The sequence below is a fragment of the Panulirus ornatus genome, chromosome 64, assembly GCF_036320965.1.
Source record: "Panulirus ornatus isolate Po-2019 chromosome 64, ASM3632096v1, whole genome shotgun sequence".
Classification (NCBI taxonomy): Eukaryota; Metazoa; Arthropoda; class Malacostraca; order Decapoda; family Palinuridae; genus Panulirus; species Panulirus ornatus.
The window spans coordinates 195,325-214,294 of record NC_092287.1 but is presented as its reverse complement, the minus strand read 5'-3'; the positions used below and the strand labels follow the sequence as shown (position 1 = coordinate 214,294).

The window sequence follows — 18,970 nt, the reverse complement described above, 5'->3', positions numbered from 1 at the left end:
TTCTACACTCAGTCTCTCTTGATATTTCACACAAACCTCATTTCTATGCTAATCTTTACCACACTTCTCCCACACACATTATTTCTTTTTTCCTAAAACCTCTACAAACCTTCACCATCGCATCCACCAAGTAATTATTAGGCATTTCAAAAGCTGCCCCACTTAACATATTCTCATCCAAGAGTCTCTGCACAACGCTTAATGATTAGAATATTAACCAAAAATTCCTGTTTATGTTGTACTTTAGTCACCTACATATATCTATTTTCTTTTTTTTTTTAAATCAGGTATTTTTTTCCAAAAGAAGGAACAGAGAAGAGGTCCAGGTGAGGATATTCCCTCAAAGGCCCAGTCCTCTGTTCTTAACGCTACCTCGCTATCGCGGGAAATAGCGAATAGTATGAAAAAAAAAAAAAAAAAAAAATCCTCAGTCACTAGTTCTTTTTCAATATACAGCTCCAGCGAGCTGTTCACCATTTTCATTAACATCAGTGGCTACTCCATGCCTCCCAATCATAACCTTGACTGCCGCATTACCTACTCGAGGTTTTCAATCACCCATCACTGTTACTCGATCCCTTGCATCAAAATTACTAGCGTACTCACGCAACTGATCCCAAAAACACTTGCCCATTTTCAATATTCCCTTTTTTTTTTATCTACAGTTGCGGAAGCACTTATAACTGCGCACATTTTGTAATCCACTTTCGTTTCTTCCCACATCAGTCTAGAGCTCTTTGCACTCTCGCACATTTCCGCAGCTCCTCCTGCAGCAGAAGTGCTACCACATCCATAGCTCTCACCCTCACAATAACCCCCAACTTTACTCCAAAAACATTCCCAAACCGTTCTTCCTCCTTCCTTCATCTTGAGTTTTGTGTCAGTCAGAACTAAAACATCCAGGTTCCTCTCCTCAAACATATTACTTCTCTCCCTTGTTTATCCTGGTTACTTCCCCATACATTCAAACAAGGCATATATCCTGTATAGGAAGAAAGCAATTATTCTTCCACTTCTGGTGCAAATTGAAGCAGATCAAAAAGACTAGAACGACGCAGATGAAATTAGACTATAGTTTACCCATGCACTGTACGTCAGTAATATAATTTCTTTTCATCATTAAGGTATCTTAGCTTATATTTCTAAATCATAGATCACCTGTTTTGTATAGGATATACATCAGGCAGAGGTAGCCCGAAATACAGCCTATTAGATGAAAGAGTTATTTCAAAATGTAGTCTCATGTAATCATATGATTTATCAAGTCACTGTGTCCTAACAGCACAAAACTAAGTCTTTATGTTTACATCCAGTGTTCTGTAAACTCGATTCAACAGACTAGGGAAATATAAGGTTAATTTTCATTCATTTAGCGATGTGTTTTGCCCTGATTCTTAAATTCACTGATTTTTTGCTTTATCTAATCCAGGTTGTCTATGCCTACAAAGTCTTTCAGAAGGGTGGGTAAGTCCATCCTTTCAAGTCTGAAGTTTTACTTTGCAAACCTAAGTAAATTTCTCTCCCCATATTTGCACACGCAGGTATGTGTAAATTCTTATCACATTCAATTCAACAAGCTTTCATAGCAAGAGATCGGATCCAGCAGTAAAATAAGTTGTCTAGATCCGTAATAATGATAATGCCCTAAAAGAAATCAAAAGAAAATCCAACCGAAACATCCCATGAGCAGTAAACTCTGAAAGGGTTGAGGTGTCCTGGATAACATCTCTGGTTATTCTTGCAGTGGTCATGCGCTCATCTAACCTGCAAGCCACCAAGCGCACTGCTACTTACCCTTAGGTCACTGAGTCTGTTGTTTCGGCCAGAGGGAGTTATGTCGCCATTATCACTCGTCCTGTTGGACATGATTGTAACTCTCTTGAAATACTCGCCTCGCTGGTCATACTTGTCACCATTCTGCTGCAGGAAGACCATTTTGTATCGTTTAATTAGCAACACTTCTATCTGAAGGTTTACTGAGAAAAGCTTATTGTAAGCCGCTTGCGGAGAATAAAGCAATTTGTAGCATGAGATGAATTAAGAAATGTCTCAGTATTAGGTAAACATGCTTGTTGCAAGCAGGAAAGTCGGAAAGCACAGAGTTTGTTCATTGAGGGAACACTACCATTCGATTATGAAACAACATAGGAAGGGTGTTTGGTAAGGGATCTTATATATGTATGAATACCAGCGCATGAGGTGTGAGTTAATCATGTGGATGTAGGAAACCACCCACATACGTGTGGCTATGTGTCCCAGCTTTGCTCCTCTGGAGTGGACACGTTCTCATCGGTTTTGGGGTTGACGATGGTGAAGCTGACGCGTCCAGGTGTTGATGATGGTGAAGCTAAGGGGTCCATGTGTTAATGATGGTGAAACTCGGGGTTAAGGTATTGATGATGGTGAAACTCAGAAGTCCAGGTGCTATTAATGGTGAAACTCAGGGTTCAGATATTGATGATGATGATGATAAAGAAGAGTTGCATGGGGAAGTTGGGGAATGATGATTTCCAAACTATAACTTGATGGGCAAGAAAAAAAACTATGATTGTTGATGACGTTACTCAAACAAAGCCAAGTGTAAATATCTATAGATGGAAGATAATTACAGGAAGCAATCCCGGATACAGTCTTTACCTTATATACTGATCATTATCATCTGTACCTAGCAGTACCTTTATATACCATATATCAGCTGATGACTTGCGTTGAACACTATGCACTGTGTATTTGTTTTTGTGTATATTTTCGTGCTACTGTATAAGTGAATGTTTATCTATGAGCATGGGCATGTATGCATAGATGTCCATATGCACAAATCAATTAAACAGCTGAAAATAACATGAAGCTTAATAATAACAAAACTATTTCTAATCGCGAACAGATCTTTGGTCGGAAGTTAGGTCATACCGAGTGTAAGGTGGTGGGCTGTATTGATTGTGGATGGAAGACGATGGGATCCACCTGGTAACGGGCGTGCATCACGTTGAGAACACGGATCACAACGAATTCCCCGAGGGCAGCGAAGATGAACACCATGCAACCCGCCATCCATACGTCGATGGCCTACCGACAGAAGGATACTGGAGTATACCATAGGCATTATGATGAAGGCAACTTAACCATACAGAGCCTGTCATAAGGAGGACGAAAGGTCAAGGCTGCCAAAAATAAGATAAAAAATCGGAAATGGATAAACCGTAGCAGAGAAAATGAGAAGACTTTATGAGATGACACCCATCGTGACGTGGTTAATGTAATAACAAGAGAGAGCCTGTCACAACACAATGTGCGGGAACTTACTTTAACGTAAGCGACCGGAGGGAGCCCCTCCTTAATGCCAGTGAAGAGTGTGGTGATGGTGAGGAGGGAGGTGACGAGGAGCGTGACCCGACCTGGGATGGCCTCTAGTCCGAGCCAGAAGCTGAACCAAGATAGCGCCACCACCAGGAAGGAGGGCACAAACGTCTGCACCAAGTGGTGACCGATCTCCCGGGAGAACTGCAGATCCACCACCAGCTGACGTACCACATGTTCGCCATCTAACATCAAGTAAGATATGTTAGGGACTATAAACATCCTCTGGTAAGCACTGGACCATAGCTAGAAACGTTAACATTAGCGAGCGAATTCAGTTGTCTCCTCCACCCTATGCAACAAAAGTGCACATATATCGTAAATGGACACATCCTACAAATGCCATTGGTAAATCTAGCCTTAACAGTGACAGCAAATTTCTTCACAATCCTATAATATTTACAGCCGAAGTTTTCATTTAGCATACAACGAGAATACATTACTGGTCATTTATATTGAACGCTTAGATCTTCCGCACCTAATCATGCAAAATGTCTGATGCTTTATGGCAGGTCACTTATCTCTATCTTGAAACGTGGACTAGTGCAGGACGTCTTCACCTATGTCACTGTTCCTGAAAACAGAGTACATGTGAGGTCCTGATATTTGAAGGCCTAAAGCTGGTAAGAACCGGAGACATGGAGGCCTTTGGTCGTTGAGAACCTGAGACCTGGAAACCTGACGTCAGTGATAATGTGATACTGTATCATGTAGTGCTGTAATGTGTGATGATGCTGTATATACTGTAACTTACACAAGTTGTATCTACTTCAGGATTACGTTCTACCTGTCACACAGATACTGTACTTAACTCCATCTAATCCTGGCTCCTACAATATTGCAGTCTCTACTTTTGTTTCCCTCGGTAGGATGGAATATTTTTTTCTCGCTATCTTTATGGCGATTGGTATGGAATAGGTAAATCATAGCACAATCATAGTCATTCGGGTGAAAAGAAAAGTGCGTATAAAAAAATGAGAAAATTGGTCAGAGATTTTCAAGCGTTTGTTGACCCAACTTTAAAGAGTTATAAAGGATGTAGGAAGCGAGTAAACGAAACAAGGATGAGAAATCCTCAGTTTTGCTGATCGAGGAAAAACGGAAACTGAAAACCTCATCAGTTGCTGTTTCATACAAACATTATCCGTTAAAGTTTAAGATTGTATCTCATGTGCGATATGGTTTTATCATTACAGGGACAATTTTCGTGTTGACATGAAACATCGAAGGAAATATATGCTTTCAAATGTAACGAACCTCAATTTTGTCCTTCATGAGTATATTCAAGAAATAACTTAAGATTCACATGGTGAACATTAGGGTCTCATTTTGGTTATAACGGGCAATAACGGCATATAACGCCGTCAAAAGATATATTTTGTGTAATGAAAGACCGCCGTGACCGGTATTCATTAAGACATATAATAAAGCACTTAACTGTGTCACGAACGTCGTGTATACAGGAGGATTTAAAGAAACATCCGGACTTCCTACTGCAGAGAGTTTGAGGTGCCTGAGTAAAGATGATACCTTTACAAGAGTCAATGAAAGGCCAGACGCAATGTCTTAAATATAATCATGAAAAGAAAGAAAAGGTCATACCAAAATTGTAACACCCGAGGAAACACTCCCATGGTGAGTTAAGGGAAAGCTCCCATAGTAGGGTGAGGGAGTACTCCCTTGGTAAGTTCATGGAAAATCATGATTAGCTAAGCGAACGCACCTCATAGTTAGATTAGGGAGCACAGCCACATAAGTTTGAAGCAACTCTTCTATATCAAGCTGAAGGAACATTCCTATATTGAACTAGAAAAAAAAAGGTTTCCTAAAGAGATTAGAGCTAGAGAAATTTTTATGCAGAGTTTTGACGCACGGAAGGAGAATGTTCACTAAAAGCTTAAAGAGGTAAAAGAAAAGTTATTGCAAGAAAAACTGACGGCCGAGTTCGTTGTCGTTGGAGTTCTTGACGTAGTTGTTGAGGGGCTTCTTGAGGGAGAACTGCAGAAGTTTGAGTTCCTTGTTGATCATGACCGGTGACCACGTTCGCCACTTGAACTCTACCTCCTTCGGCGAGTACATGACTGCGGAAGGACGTGCACGTAAGTAGACATGTATTTGACTGTAGGCATGAAGGCAAGGAGACGTGCATATAAGTGAAGAGATAAATGTACGTGAGTACAAGAGGCGTGTACATGAAGATAAGAGGTGTGCGTGATTAGACACATACCCCTTGAAATAATGTTCAAGATGTCGTTGAAGCGAGGCAAAGTGCCCATGGAAATGGAAACCGGCAACTGTCATACTTATCTAAGAAAGGAGACCGGAAACAGGCACTGAACTACAGACCTGTCTCATTGACGAGTGTGGTCTGTAGAGTTCTGGAAAAGATAATTAGAAAGCAAATAAATGACTTTCTGCAAAGGACAAATTACCTAAATGATAACATGGCTGTAGGGAGACGAGGTCGTATATAACGCACCTCTTAAATTTCCATGAGAGAGTGAGCTCTGTTTTGGACAAATGGGAAGGCTGAGTGGATTGTTTGTTTCTGGACAACAAGAAAGCATTTGACACCATGCTTCATGGAAGGTTAATTAAGAAGGTGGATCACCGGGCAAGCGTAAGGAGGAAATTCCTACGGTGGACGGGAGATTATTTTAGGGTAAGGGAACAAAGGTCGCACGTCAGAGGAGCCTTCTCTAAATGGGTTGAGATGACCAGAGGAATGCCATGGGGTTCTTCTCTGGGCCATTATTATTCTTGTTCTATGTAGATAACTTTCTTGAAGGTAAGGACTCCTGCCTGAATATGTTTGCAGATGATGAAAAAGTCATGACAGTTGGAAAGCGGGCTAGATTGCATCAACTTACAAAGGGACTTTAATAGACTCCAGAGCTGGTCTAACACATGATTTCTCTCATCAACTAAAGCAAGTATAAAAGTATGAGGATGGGACAGGTGAATGAGGAACTCAGTATGGATATTTTCTAGGAGAAAATTGCTGCAGGATTCTGTGTGCGGCATCCACGGTGAATTAAGTTTACCTCCGTCAATTTTCTTCCTAAACCAACAAACAAAATCACTGCTCACCAAACATCTGTACTTTTTAGCTATTTCATATTTCTCGACCGTACATTGACCTGTCCAACCTCTTTCTTTTCCCCCGCTCTAAGCGCTAAGTTAAACTGCGGGTCAAACTTTCATTGCTCTTGTCGTAACTACTTTGTAATCTAAGAAGTAATATTATAGGTTAACAGCATAGTTATGGTGGAGACTCTTTTATTGCATCATTGTGAGCTGTTCTTTTCAAATCTGTTTTGATACAAAAGGAATATGTATGGTAAGTATGAACACAGCAGAAAAGAGCTGACTGGCACACACGTAAAGAGACAATAAATCTGCTTGATAGCCCTGAGAGTATTACTGAATTTACAGATATACTAACAGATCTGTATGATAGCGGAACAGAACTAGCAGATTTCCTCAAAGTTCTGTAAAATCATGGGACAGAACTCAAAGATCTACTCACAGTTGTATGATTATGGGAGAGAACTCCCAGCTTTACCAATAGCTCTGTATGATCATGGGACATAACTCACAGATCCTACTTACAGCTGTGTATGATTATGGGGAGAACTCACAGGTATACTCACAACTCTGCATGATCATGGAGCAGACCTGCACGTCCATGGGGTATCCATGGAAGTCCATCTGGCAGCCAATGATGCTGTAGACTCTGGCGGAGTACCTGATGCTGTGGTTCCTATAGAGGGTGACGGAGGCGTAGGTCGTCGTCAACTTGGTGATGGCTGCAGGCACACATGCGACGTGATTAGCTGATTGATGTGAGAGAGAGAGAGAGAGAGAGAGAGAGAGAGAGAGAGAGAGAGAGAGAGAGAGAGAGAGAGAGAGAGAGAGAGAGAGAGAGAGAGAGAGAGAGAGAGAGAGAGAGAGAGAGAGAGAGAGAGAGAGAGAGAGAGAGAGAGAGAGAGGTAACAACAGGCAGCAAATATGCTTTCGGAGAAGTGAAATTGAAAAGAAACAATTTTAGAGCAACGAGAAGGAATTCCATATCACTGAGTCAGCAGATATTTCTGTTTCAATAACGTATTTTCAAACATACAAATGTAAAGATGCTAATATGCACATAATGATTAAACAGCGTGAGACATTAAAAAGTATAAGTGCAATAATCACAATGGTTTGTAACATCCAAAATTTCCCGGAGAAGAGACAAAAGTATTCGTTCACTTTTGTTTGAAGATGTTAGTCTAGCCTTACTGTCAGGTGGGCTCTGGTTCAGTCCTTCAGTGTGGCCTTACTGCCGGATGGGCTGTGGCTCAGTCACCTAATGTGGTCCCACTGCAGTGTGAGCCTTCGTCCAGTCCCCTAGTATGGCCTTACTGCCGAGTGGGCCCTGGCTCAGTCCTCTAGTGTGGCCCCACTGCATGGTGGACTTTACTTCAGTCCCCTGGCGCGGCCCCACTGCCGGATAGTCCCTGGCTTAGTCCTCTAGCGTACTGCCGGTTGGGCCTTAGTTCAATCCTCTCATGTGGCCCTTCTGTACGGTGGACCTTAGATCAGTCCCCTAGTGTGGCCTTACTGCTGGGTAGGGCCCTAGCTCAGTCCTCCAGTATGACTTCACTGCCGGGTGGGCTCTGGTCCAGTCCTCTGGTCTGGCCCCACTGCCGGGTGGGCCTCAGCCCAGTCATCGTGTGTAGCCCCACTGCCGGGTGGCATTTGACATTGTCCTCTGGTGTGATCTCTCTATAAGGTGGCCCCATTGTCGGATACCCCCGAGGTGTTCCTCTGAAGTGGCATCACTACCGTATGGCCCCTGTCTCGGACGTCTAGTGTGAACCCAGTGCTGGGTAGTTCCTTGAGTGTGTGCTCACATACTTGAGTCCTCTCAAGATTGCATAACCCTTCCGTTCACTGTGATATATTTGGAGTCATTAGAGTATGAGATTAAATCTCTTAGGAACTTAAGTACAAGTGGTTCAGCGATGTACAGGCCAGCGAAAATATGCTGCTACGTAGGAACAGCACCAGCCTCAGCACTAGCAGCGGCAACCACTTGTTCCATTGTAAATTTGGTGACGTATGAAGCAACTAGTTCCAGGTTAGGTCTGATACCGTCCTGGCGACGGGCGTATGTGTTAGGTAGTGGCGTGGTGTTAGGTTTGGATGTGATGTTAGGTGTGGGAATAAGCGTTTTACGTGGGTGTGGATATTTGGCGCTGGTCTGGGTGTTGAGTATGGCTGTCAGGTGTGGGTGTGGATTTTAGGAGTCGGGATGGGTAAATATGGGCAAGGGTATTAGGTGTGAGCGTGGGTGTTAAGTTTGGGCATGGGTAGTAGGCAACATTAAACATTAAGACTATCCACATTTGTCACATCATTGTTACAAGAAACATAAAATGTCTTCCTAGCTTTCCAGTCAGCTTAGTTCACAAACCAACTGGGATAATATAACTGCCTAAAGATACGTGTTATATGACTACTTTCGTCTACCAGGCCTAAGGGATCACATATCCGTAGTGCTCTTAAAAACATAGACATAATTACAGACATCTTTATAGTAGAATCATGTACTGAGAAATAATTGATATAACTCTAAGAGCTGGTAGGCTTCCTGTAGATTTTAAAGGACAAATGATCAGATTCTCTATTTATCAACAAATCTAGAAAGGGCAGTTTGCCTTCTTTTTCCCATTCCATCTTGAATTTGATAGTTGGGCGGATGTTATATAATTCATTAAAGAAAACATCACAATCTTGGGAGGATGGCTACAACGACCACGCGTCATCCATGTACCTAAACGTCCATACACGTATATACACATACACAGACATTTACATATCGACATATATACATACATGAATACACATGTACATATTCATACTTGCTTGCCTTCATCCATTTCTGGCACTATCACGCCCCACAGGAAACAGCTTCGCTAATCCTCGCTCCAGCAAGGTTGCACCAGGAAAACAGACAAAATGGCCACATTTTTTTCACGCTCAGTCTCTAGCTGTCATGTGCAATGCACCAAAGCCACAGCTCCCTATCCACATCGAGGCCCCCCCCACATGCCGTGGTTCACTCCATTGACAACACGTCGACCCCGGTATACCACATCGTTCCAGTTCCCTCTATTCCTTGCACACCTCTCAACCTCCTGTATGTTCAGGCCCTGATCACTCAGAATCTTTTCATTCTATCCTTCCACCTCCAATTTGGTCTTCCGCTTCTCGTTGTACCCTCCACCTCTGACACAAATATCCTGTTTGTCAACCTTTCCTCACTCATTCTCTCCATGTGTCCAAACTATTTCAGTGCACCCTCTTCTGCTCTCTCAACCATACTCTTTTTAACCACGCATCTCTCATACCTTATCGGTTCCAATCAGAATATTTATCCTGGAGTGATTAACAACTGGAAGGACCATATAAGGATAGCAAGCAGTCCAGTTTGGAGTGTGGATGACCAATGATTGAACCCGAGTCCCAGTTTCTTGTAAAACTTACCAGTACGTGTTAAAACATTATCATTACCAGCTAACTATTTGTTTGTCGTTGGGGCACATATATGTGTATAACATGTAGATCATGTCCAGTGGTGAATGTGTCGATGTAAAACCGTCCATGTTTGTGGTCGTGGCCCTCATCGGCAGACATAATGAGCTTACCAAGCTATCCATGTTTAGTGACGTGGGCCTCACCGACAAGCCTAACAAGCCTACAATGGGTGCTTACTGAAACATAAGAGAAGTGATACTGGTGATACTACCCATCTTGTGATATATTTGTGAGCATTCAACCACCATTTCGTTGCATCAGCTAACTCGAGGCGAACACAACACTGTGATCTTCATGGTTTGTTCACTAGGAAAGGAGCTCATACTACAAACAACACATCAGAACATAACCAACTAATCTGAGCATTACCAACCTGCGTCCTTAGCATTGGTAACGTAGGGGTCTGGGGTCCAGATATGGTCGATGACGTAGGCTGGCAGGGTAATGTAATCACTTTCCTTCGCTCGACCGGGAATGAAGTCCATGTTACTGTGATTGAGTCGCGTGTCCTCCCAGGTCATGTGAAGGAACAGGTCGACTCTGAAGTAAATGTCAGTTACGTAGTCGGACACTGGTGTCCCCGGGGAGATGCTTAGAGGAACTTTAAACATGAAAAAAAAGTCATTTACGCACACGGGACTGTGATGTGTTGGATATGCTCAAGTATCAACATCTATCAACCAAGATCATATATGAGGATGAACGTCTGGTTTAGCTCACTGCGAGTTGGCCGCACCGATTAAGAGTCGAACCCGGGTTGTTGATTCATGGCTAACGATGCTGACCACTATCTGTGCGAAGGATCTTAAACTCGTTGAGATATGTAGCCTCCAGCATTTCTTTTTCCACCACTGCTCCGTATACCTTATATCCCTTTAATTATCAAGTATTTTTATACATGACATAATCAATAATGCTTGTCCTGTACTACAACTACCTTACTTCTTTGCTGCATTACTTGACAGAAGTGTCATCCCTCCTCAGAACATCATCTTTGGCCTGGGTCTTTAGCTTTACCATAGTTGCTAAGCTTAGATCACACTGCTATGTTGACAGCACTTACCGGAAGTCCATGTCAGCAGCGTTGATGGAGTTGATATCCTGGATGTAGATGGTGAACTCCACGCTAACGGGCCTGTTGCTGTCTGTTGGCGGCCGGTATTCTGTAACCAAACAACAAACAGATTTTGACTTACACACACACACACACACACACACACACACACACACACACACACACACACACACACACTGACCATGAATCAGTACAGTCCAGCCCAAGGTCTGACCTACACCGGTACAGTACAAGTGATGAGGTCCATGAGTGTACAGTACAAGTGATGAGGTCCACAAGTGTACAGTACAAGTGATGAGGTCCACAAGTGTACAGTACAAGTGATGAGGTCCACAAGTGTACAGTACAAGTGATGAGGTCCACAAGTGTACAGTACAAGTGATGAGGTCCACAAGTGTACAGTACAAGTGATGAGGTCCACAAGTGTACAGTACAAGTGATGAGGCCCACAAGTGTACAGTACAAGTGATGAGGCCCACAAGTGTACAGTACAAGTGATGAGGTCCACAAGTGTACAGTACAAGTGATGAGGTCCACAAGTGTACAGTACAAGTGATGAGGTCCACAAGTGTACAGTACAAGTGATGAGGCCCACAAGTGTACAGTACAAGTGATGAGGTCCACAAGTGTACAGTACAAGTGATGAGGTCCACAAGTGTACAGTACAAGTGATGAAGTCCACAAGTGTACAGTACAGGTGATGAGGTCCACAAGTGTACAGTACAAGTGATGAGGTCTACGAATGTAGAACTGCCGCCCTGTACAGTACTACAAGTAGGTAATTAAAGGTGTAACAACATCTGTAGGGGGCGGAGGTTGTACCACCTCGTGGGGGGGGGGGGGGTTACCACCACCCTTAGGGAGGTTGTGCCACCTGGGGGGGGGGGGGGGGTACCACCACCCTGAGGGAAGATGTACCACCTCCAGGGGGGTGGGAGAGGTTGTAGCACCATGTTAAACATTATGTCATGCTGTTGCCTTATTTATGATATCTAGATTTTTCTTTTTACAACTACAAAGATAAGACGGCCAAGAGAGGTATTATCATGTATTGTTTTAAATGGTTTACTGCTATGACCTGTCCCCCTAATGTATAAAAGAAATTGTCTTAAAGTTTGCTTTTCAATATTTGCCAAGAAATATTCTGCATTTGTCACTTCTATTGACGAAATAATTTCCTTCAGCTATAAATACAAAAGAAAAGTTATGAACGATAAATATTACAGTCAGGTTCTGCGAGAAATGTTACCGCTTAAACTGTTTATTTTTTCTTTAATCTATCCTTAAGGAGTGGGATTTCTACATTCGTAGTATCCCATTTCTTGAACATTCACTGCCATAATAAAACTTCTTTCATTTATGTATGCTATCCACATTCAGTAACTAATGACTTACTTTATTCCACTCATTTTGAAGATGGTTTAAAAACTGAAGATTATCATCAGGTTAACCCCCCATTCTTCTCTCTTCCATGGTGGGCAAACTTTAGGTCTTTAGATTTCTTTTGTAACACATCTCTAAGTCCGCTGCAGTCTTTTTCGCCCTCCTCTGGACTTTCTCTATTAGTATTTTCTGATTATTTAGGTGTTGTGACCAAAACTGGAAAACAAATTCTAGATCTGTCCTGATGTAGAATGTAGAATGTGAAATCTTCTTCAATATATATATATATATATATATATATATATATATATATATATATATATATATATATATATATATATATATATATATATATATATATATATATATATAAGAATGTTGTGTTAATATTTGCAAGCAGGCAATCTGTCTCGTCTATTGTTCTACCACTGGCTACAGGTTTTGGACTATGTAAACTCTCAAGTTCCTTATAGTGATAGATGATATCCACATTGAGATCTTCTTCTGTGACCAGTCCTTATTACTTTGCACTTACTCGGATTGAGTTTAATCAACTGTGTTTTAATGTGTGTGTGTGTGTGTGTGTGTGTGTGTGTGTGTGTGTGTGTGTGTGTGTGTGTGTGTGTATTTATGTGTGTGTGTGTGTGTGTGTGTGTGTGTGTGTGTGTGTGTGTGTGTGTGTGTGTGTCTGTGTCTGTGTCTGTGTGTGTGTGTGTACGTGTGTGTGTGTGTGTGTGTGTGTGTGTGTGTGTGTGTGTGTGTGTGTGTGTTCGTGCGTGTGTGTGTGTGTGTGTGTGTGTGTGTGTGTGTGTGTATGTTTGTCTGTCTGTGTCTGTTTATGTGTGTGTGTGTGTGTGTGTGTGTGTGTGTGTGTGTGTGTGTGTCCTACGCTCACACAACCCACTGCAGAACCACGTGAGATAGACCACACACTGTAATAATGGCTTGAAGGTCACTCTAGCTGACCTAATAATTACGATCGACCTGCGGTAGGTGAATGCGTTTTTCTACAATACAAGGAACTACTCCTTCCATAGAGGATGGGCTGGTGTGAGTTACTCTCTCGTGCAATATTACCTTCAATTCTTCCATCCTCTACTACACAATGACTTGTCCTCCTTCGGCCGCCGTCCACCGAATAGTCTACCGATTATTGGCTCTTCGTCAAGTGTCGTCAATGACGCACTTTATAACGACCACAATTATTGTCAATAGTCGGTTGTTATATAGCCATTATGGGTCAGCTTTGTTACAGAGACAGTGTCCATATATTAGGACGAAGAATTGATTCATAAGGTAGTTTGTCTTGCAGAACACTACTTGTCCAGCACCACAAAGTAACATTGCTTTGGTGAACGGTGTCTCTGTCCAGCACCGCCAAGAAAACGGCTGCAAACACCATTAGTTGAAACCAACTAAAAAAAATATACGTGTAAGAATAGACTTGAAAAATACGTCCTTGACGTTTATGACTGACGTTATTTACCTTCCTTTACCTGTATAAGTTTAGAGACATTTTCCTTTCTTTTCACTCTCTTAAAACAAAAACTCTACACTAAAACTTAAAACAGATGTTTCTCACGTCCACCCACATCCACTCTCTCAAAACTTAGCTCTAGCTTTCTGGCATCTACTATCGTCCTCTCTCTCATCATTCAGCTCTGTGTTTCTTACTTCCACTGCCATCCATTCTCTCAAGGCTCAGATCTATGTTTCTCAGCTAATCGTCAACTTTCTCATCACTCAGGTCTGTGTTTCTTACCTCCACTACCACTCTCTCATCACTTAGCTTTATGTTTCTCATCTCCAACACCATCCACTCTCTCAAGACTCAAATCTATGCTTCTCATTTCCTCCACCATCCACCCTCTCAACTCTAAGTTTTGTTTCTCATCTCCCTCACCATCCACTCTCTCAACGCTAATGTTTATGTTTCTCATCTATTGATGCACGAAATATTTTTTTCAGCTCAGTCAGTTTCCACCATAAACCAACAGAGAGCATCGTTAAACACACACACACACACACACACACACACACACACACACACACACACATATATATACACGCAAATATACATACCTACACATCTTTCCATGGTTTACCCCAGACGCTTCACATGCCTTGATTCAATCCACTGACAGCACGTCAACCCCGGTATACCACATCGCTCCAATTCACTCTATTCCTTGCCCTCCTTTCACCCTCCTGCATGTTCAGGCCCCGATCACACAAAATATATATATATATATATATATATATATATATATATATATATATATATATATATATATATATATTCATACTATTCGCCATTTCCCGCGTTAGCAAGGTAGCGTTAAGAACAGAGGACTGGACCTTTGAGGGAATATCCTCACCTGGCCCCCTTCTCTGTTCCTTCTTTTGGAAAATTAAAAAAAAAACTGAGAGGGGAGGATTTCCAGCCCCCCGCTCCCTTCCCTTTTAGTCGCTTTCTACGACACGCAGGGAATACGTGGGAAGTATTCTTTCTCCCCTATCCCCAGGGAAAAATGAAGCACGATAAGTTCCCAAGTGCACTTTCGTGTAATGATCACATCATCAGGGGAGTTACGAGAATGAGACAAAAGACGTGGAACAGTCAGTTGATATACACGGAAGAGACGTAGCTAAGACACCATCGGTAAACAAACGTTACCGGACAGTTGTGTTCGGATTGGTAGTGTTTGGGTCTGGCATCATGTAAGTTATAATAAGAAAGCGATCTGTTTACAAATTTTGCCTACAACAAAGTTATGCAGTTTGTATAAGCACACCGCCGAAGCACTCATTACCAAGGCACAACAACCAGAAGACAAGCTTAGAAAGGATACCACTGTTACAGTACTGTTACAACCATGAACGTCGGCGTTACAAGCGCCTCCACCCACAGGTATTACCCAGCCTCACCCAGCTATCCGAAAACATTCGCACTTGATCCACTAACCTTTCCGCACGATCCTATCCCTTTATCATGTACAGTCTGCTTCCACCATACCTCCTCCATGCCAAGTCCGTTTCCACTAAACTTCTACCAATTCCAGTCTGACTCTACCATATCCAGTCTGCCTACACTACACGTCTTCCAGCAGTATGCCTCCCCCATGTCCAGCTTGCCTATACTATACCTCTTTCATGTCCAGTCTACCGTCAATATGCCCCTGTCATGTCCAGCCTGCTTACACTATATCAATACTATGTCCAGTTTGCCTACATTATACGTGTACCTACAATAAACCTTTACTATGTCCAGCCTTCATACACTATACCTCCACCATGTCCGTCTGCCTCCACTATACCTCCACCACGTCCAGTCTGCCTGCACTATATGTCAACAATGTCCATCTTTATGGATTGTGGTACTGTTGAAAGCATTTTTTCTATGTTTCGTTTTATTCATATTTCCCTCAATCCCAACCGTTTGTGTGGTCTGAAGCCCCAACCCTATGTGAAGTGCCTCATTCTAACCATCCATGGGTTTTCAGCCCTCACCCTGGGTGATGTCCTCAGTGCCAACACTAGGTGCGGTCCTCAGCCCCGACCCTTAGCCGCAACCGTAAGTGGGGTCCCAATCCCAAACCAAAGGTTGGGTCCCCAGTCCTAACCCTAGGTGGAATTCCTTGCCCCACCCTCGGTGTAGGTCTCCAGCCCCTACTACTCCACAGGTTAATAAAGTGGAATGAGCGCCAGTCTCCAGGCCAACTGGCTTAACTTGTACGCACAAACTCTATTGTTTTCAAAGCTTTCAAGATAAGATATACTTATTGCTTCCAGAAAGTTACCACCTCGTCTGACTTTAGTGTTTGTCGTCAAGTCCACATGTTATCCAGCTCCAAATAATCACATTACTATCATTATCATAGAAAGATGAAAATATGATAAGAGAACACATTTGTGAAAGTTTTGATGTGTATGAAAGAGTTAGGTAAAGTGTGGTAATGCGACCAGTCGTTTCTCTAACAAAGGCAGAAAAAAAAATTATTTGTGCATAAGATGTGCAGTGTAGAAGCGTCTTTGTTCGCTTCTTTGTAGCGCGTCAAGCAGAAGCAGAATACAGCAGAAGGTGCATGTCACATGGTAATACATACATTAAGATAGGTGTATGTCGGTCTACTACTGCCAATACATCCAGCAACTACACCTCTCATTATTCACACTGCCAATAACATCTGTGCTAGGACTCATACTTTATACTATACCTGTGCTCGTTAGTACTCACTCTCCATACTACACCTAATACTTACACTACATACTACACCTGTTTTGGTACTTATGTTACAACTGTGTTGATACTCACTACACCTTTGACGTATGTTTTTCGTCCTGGGAAAGTCCTGGGCTGTCTCTTGAAAATTCAGTAAAGTAAAGGAGGGAAGACAATGGTTCGTTTATAGCTAAAAAAAGGTTGCAGCAACGCAGGTGTGTTTTGGTTATAACTATAACTCAGGCTGACTGACACTATACTGAGTATTGTGGTCAGCAGCTGCTGACGCTAATGTCCACGTAATTTCTTATTGGCTAGAGGATCAATATTATCATCAGCTGGTGGATGATAATGCTTCTGCCCAGCTCTACATGCGGCGATGGTGGTAGCAGCGCCTTCCACTCTACATGTGGTGGTGTTCGCAGTGCTGTACAAGACTGGTTATCCACGATCAAACACAGAACTTATTTACAGTACAAGATGGTAATCATCTACGATACAAGATGATAATGATTTACACTACAATATTGTAACTTTTTTCAAGGTGGTATCTATTTACAATACAAGATATTAATAATCATCTACAGTGCAGTATTTTGATTAACAATACAAGGTGGTAATAATTTACAGTACAATATTGTAATTGTTTACAATGCAAGGTAATCATTTACAGTGCAAAATGGTAATCATTTACAGTACAAAACATTATATACAATCCAAGGGTGATTTTATATATTGTTCAACAAAGCGATTATCTACAAGACAATACTGTGATTGTTTATTGTACAAGACAGTAATGTAATGCAAAGAAATTGCAGATAAAAGTGTTATTTCAAAGTGTTCGAGTCGTGTCACTGGAAGCACTGTCCTGTTCTGACTGTGGCGATGATGTTTTGACAAGTCTTATGGTTGTCAGATCTGACTGAAATCCTGAATATGTCTAAGAAGTATGAAGTGGCGAAGAGACAGAGTTGGCAACACTTACCCTTGACGTAGGAGCACGGTATGAAGTTAGCGAGGAAAGGGTGACTCTTCTGGCTGATGTTGGTATCATTGGTACAGTCGTTTGCCAAGGTGACGGGAAAGCCAGCCAGAAACGCGCTGCTTTCCACAACAAGCCACCCAACAGTCATGCCAAAAGTTAATTACCAGTTAGACATAAATTTCAGCAAACTGCGATAGTGTGAGGTACATATTGCTTCAGGAAAATCCATGGCTTTACCGTGATATGCCTGAAGGTAATTGGTGATAACTTAGAATAGCAGTCAAATGAATTGGAATCAATATTTGCAAGTTATGTACTGTACATGTAAGGACTCCCAAAGGTAATTTGGGTATTGAGTAATGCACTGTAATGTAATGAAATTTGATAATATTATGTCATGAAATACTGTCCATCTATTGTATCACTAAAGGCAACACAAGGGTTGTACTCTTCCTCACTCATTGTCTAACAATGTTCAGTTTGGAATGATTACAAACTATACGTTACTCTTCGGCTGCCAGTCAACCCTTTACAGGCATATTAGTTGACAATCTAGATAAAAGATAGAAAATTAGCAATTCTGGATCCCAAACTTTTTTTTCTTTCTTTATCATACCATTCGACTTATTCACATGTCATACTACACAAGAACCTCAGTACAGGTCAGTCATACATACCGTCGGAGAGAGATAATAAAACTGGTGCAGCAAAGACAATAAAAGTGACACGGCAAAGCCAAGAAAACAGGGCGAAGGTGCTGAGAATGACGCGGACAGCTGTGAAATGGTGCACGTACGAGGAACTGTTTTAAATTTAAACTTGGAGTCTGAACATTCTTGATATTCAGGTGAACAATAGGTCTCAGGTCTTAGTGACTGGATATTCTTGATATTCAGGTGAACAATAGGACTCAGTTTTTGGTGATTGGATATTCTTGATATTCAGGTGAACTGTATTATGGCTTAGGTTGTGGACATTTTTCTTGGTGCATTTTCATCCATAACGATTTGACATCAGCTTTATATGAGAATATTAATTCCAACAATGTTATATGGTTGCGACGCATGGACTATAGACAGGGTTGTGCGAAGGAGGGTGGTTGTTGGAAATGAAATTTTTTGGGACAATATTTGGTGTGAGGTGGTTTGATCGAGTAAGTAATGAAAGGGTAAGAGAGATGTGTGGTAATAAAAAGTGTGGTTGAGAGAGCAGAAGATGGTGTATTGAAATGGTTTGGTCACATGAGAGAATGAGTGAGGAAAGATTGACAAAGAGGATATATGTGTCAGAGGTGGAGGGAACAAAGAGAAGCGGGAGACCAGATTGGAAGTGGAAGGATAGAGTGGAAAAGACCCTGAGCAATCGG

At 42.0% G+C, this 18,970-nt stretch overlaps 1 protein-coding gene across 3 annotated transcripts in view; it reads right to left on the bottom strand.

Annotated features, from left to right (window-relative positions):
* Positions 1-18,970, bottom strand: part of LOC139746322 (glycine receptor subunit alpha-4-like) — a 50,477-nt gene that overhangs the window by 12,520 nt on the left and 18,987 nt on the right. The window contains exons 3-10 of one of the 3 annotated variants that reach the window (XM_071657456.1): positions 17,605-17,720; positions 11,003-11,102; positions 10,313-10,479; positions 7,011-7,166; positions 5,295-5,438; positions 3,304-3,542; positions 2,911-3,066; positions 1,795-1,920 (exon numbers count right to left, since the gene is read on the bottom strand). In XM_071657456.1, coding sequence (XP_071513557.1) covers positions 1,795-1,920; positions 2,911-3,066; positions 3,304-3,542; positions 5,295-5,438; positions 7,011-7,166; positions 10,313-10,479; positions 11,003-11,102; positions 17,605-17,720 — 1,204 coding nt within the window. Of the gene's footprint in view, positions 1-1,794; positions 1,921-2,910; positions 3,067-3,303; positions 3,543-5,294; positions 5,439-7,010; positions 7,167-10,312; positions 11,103-17,604; positions 17,721-18,970 lie in introns of all 3 variants that reach the window. The other 2 variants (XM_071657458.1, XM_071657459.1) reach the window with 2 other exon arrangements.